Source organism: Nicotiana sylvestris, chromosome 4, assembly GCF_000393655.2.
Source record: "Nicotiana sylvestris chromosome 4, ASM39365v2, whole genome shotgun sequence".
Classification (NCBI taxonomy): Eukaryota; Viridiplantae; Streptophyta; class Magnoliopsida; order Solanales; family Solanaceae; genus Nicotiana; species Nicotiana sylvestris.
Genome location: NC_091060.1, coordinates 13,555,696 through 13,566,140, shown reverse-complemented (window position 1 = coordinate 13,566,140; position 10,445 = coordinate 13,555,696). Strand labels below are relative to the sequence as shown.

Genomic DNA, 10,445 nt, shown 5'->3' with positions numbered 1-10,445 from the left:
CCTAGTGACACAATTGCAAACCCAAATGGTAGTGGGAGTGGCCCAACTTCTCATGTCATGGCAATTACTACTAGGAGTGGGAAGATACTACAAGGAGAGGGTGAACAAGTGGTTGAGATAGAAGAGTTCAAGAAAGGGGTTGAGGTTGAAGATCCAAGTGTTGTCAAAATTGAGAAAATTTTGGAAGATGCGCAAGTGCAAGAAGAGAACCGGGAAGCGGTAAAGGAAAAGGTAAAAGAGACTCCAAAAACTCTTCCACCTATTCCTAGACCTCCTCCTCCATTCCCTTAAAGACTCGCTATGAAGGTTGATGATAGCAAACTCGAGAAGTTATATGATATTCTCAAGCAATTATTGGTGAATATCCCATTTGTGGAAGCATTTCAAGAGATGCCGGGTTTTGCTAAGTATTTGAAAGATTTGATCACCAAGAAGAAAACCACCAAAAATGAAGTGGTGAATGTGACTCACCGGGTTAGTTCCATAATTGCAACATCACCTGTTCAAAAGAAAGAGGACCCAAGAGTTTTTACCATTCCTTGTACCATCGGGGTACATGATTTTGCAAGAGCCCTTTGTGATAATGGAGTGAGCATCAGCTTGATGCCTCTTGCCATTTACAAGAAAGCAGGATTGGGTATGCCAAGGCCCACAAGTATGAGATTGCAAATGGCCGATCGTTCCATCAAACGCCCGGTGGGAATTATTGATAATGTACTTATGAAGGTGAGAAAATTTCATCTACCCGCCGACTTCATAATCCTTGATTGTGCGGTTGACAAAGAGATCCCTATCATCTTGGGGAGAACATTCCTTGCCACGAGAAGAGCACTCATGTATTCGGAACGGAATGAGATTAAATTTCGTGTGAATGATGAAGAGGTTACATTCCAAGCAAGCAAGGGTATGAAACTACCGCATGAGTATGAAAGCATCTCGGTGATCGATATTGTTGATGAAGTAGAGGATGAGGTTGAAATAAAAAGGGAAGAACAATGCCTCGGCGAAGCATTGGCGGCTATTTTGGTGAACTTTGATGGTGAGGATATGGAGGTATATATGGAATCGGTAAATGCATTGGAGCAGCTTGGTTCTTACACTTATGTTCCAGAAAAGCTCTCTCTCGACTTGGAGAATAGAGCCACACCTCCCGCAAAGCCATCTATTATTGAGCCACCACAACTAGAGCTCAAACCACTTCCACCGCACTTGAGGTATAGATTTCTTGGCTCAAATGATACTTTACCGATAATAGTTTCTTCTTTGTTGAATGATGTGCAGGTAGAACGATTGTTGGAAGTCTTGAAGAAGCATAGGCAAGCATTGGATTGACAATTGCAGACATCCGTGGGATTCCAACGGGAATTTGTGAGCACAAGATCCAACTAGAGAGCGAGACAAAACCAAGTGTGGAACATCAACGACGATTGAACCCCTCAATGCAAGAGGTGGTAAAGAAGGAGATCATCAAGTGGTTGGATGCCGGGGTAGTCTACCCCATTGCCGATAGTTCTTGGGTGAGCCCGGTGCAATGTGTGCCGAAAAAGGGAGGCATGACCGTGATCGAAAATGAGAAAAATGAGCTCATCCCAACAAGAACGGTGACCAGATGGAGGGTATGCATGGATTATCGAAAGCTTAACAGTGCCACATGCAAAGACCATTTCCCTATGCCTTTTATTGATCAAATGCTTGATCGGCTAGCGGGAAGGTCATTCTATTGCTTCCTTTATGGATACTCTGGCTACAACCAAATCAACATAGTCTTGGAGGATCAAGAGAAAATGACTTTCACTTGCCCTTATGGAACTTTTGCCTTTAGCCCGATGTCATTTGGTTTGTGCAATGCTCCGGCCACTTTTCAAAGATGCATGATGTCCATTTTCTTCAACATGGTAGAGGGCTTTCTAGAAGTCTTCATGGACGACTTCTCGGTAGTTGGTGATTCTTTTGAGCATTGTCTTCACAATCTTAGACAAATGCTTAAGAGATGTGAAGAAACCAACCTTGTGCTCAATTGGGAGAAATGTCACTTCATGGTGGACGAAGTCATTGTGTTGGGGCATAAAATTTCAAAGCATGGCATAGAGGTCGACATGGCAAAGATCAAGATTATTCTAAGCTTCCTCCACCTACTTCCGTGAAAGGTGTTCGAAGTTTCTTGGGGAATGCCGGGTTCTATAGACGCTTCATCAAGGATTTTTCCAAAATTACAAACCCTATGTGCAAACTCCTTGAGAAGGATACCAAGTTTGTGTTTGATGAGAAATGCCTCAAAGCCTTTGAGGAATTGAAGCAAAGGCTCACCACGACACCTATTATTGTCACACCCGAGTGGTCCCTTCCTTTAGAGCTCATGTGTGATGCCAGTGGTGTATCTATTGGAGCAATGCTTGGCCAACATCGCAACAAAGTTCTCCACCTGATCTACTATGTAAGCAAAACACTCAATGGGGCACAAATGAATTACACGGTAACAAAGCAAGAACTTCTTGCCATTGTCTATGCCTTTGAGAAGTTCCGGGCTTATTTGTTGTGATCCAAGGTGATAGTGTACACAGATCATGCGGCTCTTCGCTACCTCATGGCAAAGAAGGATGCAAAGCCTCGGTTGATTCGATAGGTCTTGTTGTTGCAAGAATTTGACTTCGAAGTCAAAGATCGCAAAGGAACTCAAAATCAAGTGGCGGATCATTTGTCAAGGCTTGAGGAGGCAGGGAGACCAAAGGGAGATCTTGAAATCAACGATGCATTACCTGATGAACACATATTGGCACTATCTAGCACTTTTGCTCCTTGGTATGCCGATATTGCTAACTATCTAGTGAGTGACCTTATCCTGAATGGATTGGAATCCTATCAAAAGAAGAAGTTTTTGAGAGACTGTCGGAAATACTATTGGGAGGAGCCATTCTTGTTCCGTGTTTGTGCTGACAATATTATCGGAAGGTGTGTTCCGAAAGAAGAGATTATGCCAATTCTAAAAGCATGCCACGACTCACCGGTTGGGGGTCATCATGGAGGAAATCGAACAGCGGCTAAGGTTCTTGAATGTGGTTACTATTGGCCTTCAATCTATCATGATGCCAATCAAATGGTCAAGGCTTGTGACAAATGTCAACGACAAGGTTCAATCTCCAAGAGGCATGAAATGCCAATGCACTTTGTGATGGAGATAGAGATCTTCGACGTATGGGGAATTGATTTCATGGGGCCCTTTGTAAGTTCTTGGGGGATGAAATATATTTTGGTGGCTGTGGACTATGTGTCCAAATGGGTTGAAGCGATTGCCTTACCAAACAACGAGGCAAGGAGTGTGACCACATTCTTGAAGAAAAACATTTTCACTCGGTTTGGCACTCCTAGAGCCATTCTTAGTGATGGCGGGTCTCATTTCTGTAACAAGGCTTTCACGGGGCTACTTGAGAAATATGGCGTCAAGCACAAGGTAGCCACACCTTATCATCCGCAATCAAGTGGTCAAGTTGAGGTTTCCAACCGGGAGGTCAAGAGTATTCTAGCAAAGACTGTTAATGCAAACAGGACCGACTGGTCAAGGAAGCTAGATGATTCATTGTGGGCGTACCGCACGGCGTACAAGACTCCTATTGGTACTTCTCCTTATCGGTTAGTCTTCGGAAAAGCTTGTCATCTATCTGTGGAATTGGAGCATAAGGCTATGTGGGCGTTGAAAAGGTTGAACTTGGACTGGGCTGAAGTTGCAAATTTGAGATTAACACAACTCAATGAAATGGAGGAATTCCGTTTCCAGGCTTATGAAAGTGCAGCTGTGTACAAAGAAATGATGAAGTTCGTCCATGACAAGAAGATCTTAAAAAGAGAGTTCAAGTCGGGTGACTTGGTATTGCTCTTTAACTCAAGGCTCAAATTGTTTCCGGGCAAGCTCAAATCAAAATGGTCTGGTCCATTCAAAGTGGTCACTGTCTCTCCTTTTAGAGTTGTGGAACTAGCATCGAAAGATGGGCTCCGGACATTCAAAGTAAATGGCTAACGAATCAAACACTACTTGGGCACAAATGGAGAAAAACATTTGGTGGAGTAGCTGGCTCTCAAAGATGGTCTGTGCCGGACCATTGAATGAATCCAAAAGAACAACAACTTTGTCATGCCGCGACGTTAAATCAAGTGCTTCATGGGAGACAACCCATGTGTGGTAATACCCTTTTTGTTCTTTAAAGTTTCCTGGAGCAATTTAAAGTGTGAGGTAGAGTGCAGGGGATCCAAAAGATCACAACACTGGGTAAGAATGCATAAGAAATGGAAGAAAAACCACTGTGTGAAGTTTGCTGCAAAGATGCGGTCGCATTTTCACTATGCGGACCGCATTTTTATCGCAAACCAAAACAGTGAGTTTGGCTAAAATCGTTGGTCAGAATGCGACAAGGTGGTGCACTTTGCGGACCGCATTTCAACTATGCGATCGTATTGTGTACCGCATTATCACCCTTCAGCAAGTTAATTGAATCCACCGCATAACACTTATGCGGTCGCATAGTGCGTTATGCGGTGACTTTCCAACCGTAAAGTGGTCAGGTAAGTCGTCGCATTCTCTCATCTCTCACACATTCAAAACAAAACAAAAAAATATTTTTCTAATAGAAGAAAATAAAAAAAGAGAGAGAGAAAAAGGAACGAAAAGAAAAGAGAGGCAAACACAGACCGAAAAAAGGGGAAAAACAGCTAGTGATCAAGTCTGACAAAGGATGAACACCCATTCATAATCTCCATAAGGAATGTACTCATCTTCACTGGTATGTATGCTTGGTCTAATTCTCTAGTTCCAATTTCACATCTATCTCTTCTGTGTTTTTCTTTATTTTCGTTCTTGCATTTTTGATCGTGTTGTTTTTCATAGTTGTTTGTACATATCGTTGTCGATTCTGGGTAGAAAATGTAATTGGGATGCTGGGTAGCAAGAAACAGGGCCGCCATTGTTAAAGGTTAGGTTGAATTTATTGGGACGATGGACTATGCGGCTCACAAAAACCCAGATGCGGTTCGCATTTTTGCCGCATATCAGAACCCTAGGTTGGCTAAGGCAGATGACAAAATGCGGCGAGTTTGCGATCACATAGTTGATATGCGGACTGCAAACTCAACGCATATTGATTCAGTGCACCCAGTTTCTCAACATGATTTTTGCGATCGCATTTCCTACTTTGCGGTAGGATTTGCGATCGCATTTTAGGTTTTGGTTTTCTGCGGAATCAGGTTTGCGATGGTTATGAAGTCCCTTAGTGGTTATGCGATCGCATAACCTATCGCATATTTGTATCATTTCGGGAGCTGCAAGTTTACGACAGGTTTGCGGTCCGCATAGTGGTTATGCGATCGCATACCTGTCGCATTCTTAACTTCTTCTTTAATTTTTTCTATCTTTTTCGCACTGTTGCTTGCCATGTCACTCACAGTTCACTTTCGTGCAGATATGGCTGCCAAGAAATATGCATCTTCTGCACTAAAAAGGGCCTCCACCAGTCGTCAAGCATTACAATCAAAACGACCCTGGACGGATCCTAACATACCACGTCCCTTCCAGTTTGATGATGATGAGGAGACCTTACCTGTAGTAGACCTACAGGCAGAGGCAAGACGAAAGAGAGGAGATGATTACCAACTTCGGTTTGCAGTCGAGGGTTCTAGAGAACTCTATCGAGAAGGGCTAACAAAAAGAAAAATTCTTCCCGAGAAGCAAGTGAGCATGAACGGACTTAAGGAACAACACCCCCACATTTGGGAGAACATAACAGCTAGAAAATGGGAGTGTTTCACTGAGCTGCCAGATGACTATAATGAAACTCTTGTCCATGAGTTTTATGCCTCATACGGAGCTTCCCGGACTGCTCACCACAAACGCAACATGGTCTTCTATGATATTGTGCTAGTTCGGGGGAAAGAAGTGAGCTGCAGCGCTAAATCTATCAAAAAATTCTACATCCCTGACTAGAGCCCAGGAACAGCTGAGTACCAAGCCAAATGGGTGAACCAGGAGAATGAGCGAGGTTGGATAGCATCTATGATCGCAAAGGGGACCCCTGCATGGATCAGCCCTGTGCACAAAATCTACAAAGAGGATCTTACTAGAGAGGGTCGATTTTGGCTCAGTTTCATCACATCTCGACTGATACCATCCACAAATGAAACTGACATCAGCATTGAGAAGGCTCTTCTCATTGCATGCATTATGACGGGCATCAAGATCGATGCAGGTGCCCTTATCTTCCAAGAGTTAGGGATCTGAGCAAGGCAAAAATCCACTTTACTGCCCTTCCCCCGTCTAATCACAGCCCTCTGCAAGGTTGTAAACGTCCCACTCATGTCCCATTCCGACAAGACAGGGAAGGTGCTAAAAGATATTGACATCACTCGCATTAGTGATGTTGTCACTCCCCCGGAGGTTCAGACCCCAATTCCAGTAGAGCCCTCAGAGTCCCAGATTCCTGTGTCCCCTCAGACCCCGATTGCATCTACTTCCACTGCACAGCCTGCCTCTCAGTCCACCGTTGCTCAAACTTCTGCTGCACTACCAACAGTCTCGAGGCTTGGTCTCATTGCTCAGCATGACAATGCCAAAGTAGACCAACTTTTGAATACCCTGCCCAACCTCATCAAACAAGCCCTAACTCCTATACAATCCTCCATGACAGCTCTCCAACAACAACAAACAGTGTATGGGGATCGCTTGCAGTAGCTTGAGTTAAGGGTTGAGAAGGTAGAGCGCGGTGAGGTTAGTGGTTTACCTACGCTCATGGAGGAGGTTGCTTCTATGAATACCGAGCTCCACAAGATGCAGACTTTGGAGTTCGATCTATCATCCCTTCTGTCCAAAGATGATGAGCAGGGAGCAGGCACAACAGCTCCAGACTTGGGTCTTGATTTTACTACCCTAATGGCAGACATTGCGCCTCAGACAGTTGGGACTCCCAAGCCTCCAGCTCCTCCGGTACGTATTGATATTCCTAATGCGGAGGTTTTCGTACGATCTACTGAGTCCGAGGAGGAGGAGGCAAATGAGGGCGAGGATGAGGAGAGTTCATGGTCCTCGGATGATGATGGCCCTCAGAAGAAGGGTAAGTAGATTGCTGCTCCTACAGTTGAGGAAGTAGAGCAAGCAGAACTTCAGGTAGCAATCAAACATTCGCTAGCAGATTTGGCCGCCCATGTAGATCCTTCGGCCACTCAGCCCTCAGTGGGCGAGGCTAGCAGCTCACAGGCCCCGGCTCTAGTTCTAGACCAGCCAGAGATCCCTCCTCCATCAGTGGAGGTCACTCCTCAGGCCGACCTCTCATCGGTCCCAGCTTCAGCATCAGAGGGTGACCCCACCATCACTCAGCTGGCTGCCGACTCCCATAGCGCTTAGTGCGTGTCAGGGAGCCCCTTAAACTCTACTCTATGTTCTTATGCATTGCGGACAATGCATGCCTTTAAGTTGGGGGTGGTAGCCTTGTTTATACTTTTGTGACATTAGCAATTGTTGTACATATTTATGCCTTTATGTATTAAACAAACTTATGTACTCATGTGTATTTTGTGATTCTATGTATGTTAGTGTTTTGTGATTTCCGTACATAAGTTATGTTGTATAGTTCGTAATTTGTATATATTAGTGCTTTGTGATCTCTGTACATAAAGTATGTTATCCTTGTGCAAAAAGAACAACAAAAAGAATTAGCAATGAATTTCCCTTGGTTTTTCTTTGCCAGGTTCTTTTCCAAGGGTGTAATAGTAGAACCAGGACAGTAGAATGAAACATATTGACCGGTTTGGTGTAATTATCTAGTCTCAAGCAGGTGTGACTGTATATAGCATATACCCTTCCATATATATGTAAAAAAAAAAGATCAACTGTGTGAACTTAAAGCTCGCTCTGTGACTCTATGTCTACCTAGAGTTATACTTGTATATCTGATGAAAGTTTTGAGTTGCCAAGTGTTGACTCGAGGGCTTCAAACTATGTTAGCCAAACAGTTCGTGTGCCATGTGTGTGAGTTCTTTGTGTAAATAATTCTTGTATTTGCTTCTGCCATCTAGAACTTGCCCCGTTGGTTTTTCGATGCTTATAATAATTACACTTGGTTAGAGAAATGACCTTAGGCAATCTTTGTGATTTTTTTGGAAACCCAGTTAGCCTTTCAAGCCACCAATTGTACAGATAGTATCACTAGTTACCCCATTTGAGCCTTTAACCTTTTCTTTGGCTACCTCATTACAAAACTTTCCCTTTTTGTGAAATAATTCCCTCTTTTGAACCCGTCCCTCCTTGAGCATTGAGAATGAGGCTAAAAGTCTAAGTTGGGGGTGTGGTGTAAAGTTAGAAATTGGCAAGATTGTACAATGAGCGTAGGAAAGTGAACCTCAAAATGTGAAATTATTCAAGCTCCAAAAGAAAAAAAATTATAAAAAAAAGAGAGAAATATTTGTATGTATATAAATTATGGAGCCTTGAAGAAAATTAGAGAGGCAGTTAAGGTGGTTCTATATTGGGAACTAGATGCCAATGAGGCTATGGGGGTTGAAGAAAAAAAAAGCGTAAAAAGAATGACAATTATGAGTAGTGTTCAAGGAGGATGAAGTCACTTGTATCCAAATATTATCCGACCCTTCCCTAAGCCTACATTACAAACTTAAAAAGTCCTTATGGGATCCCCAACCGAGCGTTCTTAGAATAAAGCGATGAATTAAAATAAGGGCAAGTCTATGATATAGTATGTTGAAACACTTGAAATTTTCTGAGAGTGACTGTCTTTGTGAATTCGTCCCTTTTTGTTGTTATTGTACATATTGTGATTTTGGGACTTTCTTTCTAGTGAGGACACATGAACTGTAAGGTTGAACACAAGTTGAGTTGTTGATTCAAATGCAAGTGCACTCAGTTGAGGGTAGAATTTGGTCACATTGTCTGAGGCTCAAAGTTCACAAGTTGATTAGTTTTCCTTGTATATATTGACGGTTCAGGAAGGGTAAAACAACCGAAGATGCATGCTTGAAGTACTAGCAACAAACACCATCCATGGTCATTATTGTTTCATGTTTGGTAGATGGAGTCTAGACTAGAATAGTGTTGTTTTAGTTGATTGAGGACAAGCAAGAGTTTAAGTTGGGGGTGTTGATGTGCCGGAGAATTTCGACACATTTCAATACTAATTACTTAGATTTTAGCTTGTTTTGAATGCAATTACCTCCCTTACTTATGTAATTTTAGTGTTTTTGCAGTACATGAGGTTTAAGGGCCCAAGAGCATGGAAATGAAAGCAAAAAGCCACAAAAAGACAAGAAAAGAGCAAAATGTAGCAAAAATGTGGATATACGACGCATTATGTGATCGCAAATCCTACATGCGAGCCGCATAAGGTGCAAAGTATCGCAAATCAAAACAGAAAGTTAGCCAAAATCTGGTGCAAGAAATGCGGTCCAGAATGCGATCGCATAACAGGTTTGCGGACGCATAATGGACCGCAAACTCATGAAGAGAAGTGCTGATGGTGGAAAATGCGACGCAGAATGCAATCGCATGCTTGAATGCGGTACGCAAACCCACAATGCGACGACGGCCTGGAAATTAGGATTTTGAAGTGCGATGGGCATGAAGAGAATGCGGACCGCATGTCTGATTTGCGACAGAAATGCGGTCGCACACTTGACCCGAAAGGGAATTTTTGTCCGTTTTCTGTCTCGATTTTTGGCCCTTTATAAATAGATTTATTGTGATTTTGTGGGCTCATCGGGTCTGACTTTGAAGCTACAATACAATGCATTAATATTCCTCTCTTTTGGAAGCTTTTGGGTCAAGAATCTTTCACTTTGTAAGCTTTATGGCATTAAATAGTATCTTCCTTTTGTATTTTAGCATGTGTAGCTAACTTTAAATACTAAGGTTGTGGACCCTAAATGTGTGTTATGTTAATGGGTGTTTAACATTGAATATATATATAATGGTTGAGTGATATTTATTTACTTCTCATTCTTCATTTATTGTTGGTGGTTGCAAACATTAACAAGTGCCATTAAATTCTTGCTTTGCTTGGGAAAGTGGGTTGGAATTTGGAAGAAGTAAATATCAAAGACTCAAGGCTCTAAACCTTGTTTAATAGAATCGCTTAGGAATAAGTGAATTTTATTTGGCATATATTGATTGTTCTTAATTGCAACTCTTTTATATTTGGAAAAAAATTATAAAGAGGAAATACTACCCAACTATTGAAAAATATTGGGTAGACATTTAGACATCATTTGCATATCAAAAAGACCTTCCATTAGAAATATATCATATTAACACCGATAGAATTACACTTTATTAAAGGGGACACAACCTTGGTTTCTTTAATCAAATTATTTACATTCTCAATATTTCAACTAGCTGTTACTTCAAATCAAACTCAATTCATACTCTACCGTTAACTGGATAGAACTACGACTCTAGTCGA

The 10,445-nt window shown here is 42.3% G+C and overlaps 1 protein-coding gene across 1 annotated transcript; it reads left to right on the top strand.

Annotated features, from left to right (window-relative positions):
* The first annotated feature begins 300 nt into the window (after positions 1-300).
* Positions 301-1,332, top strand: LOC138889264 (uncharacterized). Its single transcript, XM_070172546.1, has one exon. The coding sequence runs from the start codon at positions 301-303 to the stop codon at positions 1,330-1,332; it is 1,032 nt and encodes a 343-aa protein (XP_070028647.1).
* The last annotated feature ends 9,113 nt before the right edge of the window (positions 1,333-10,445 follow it).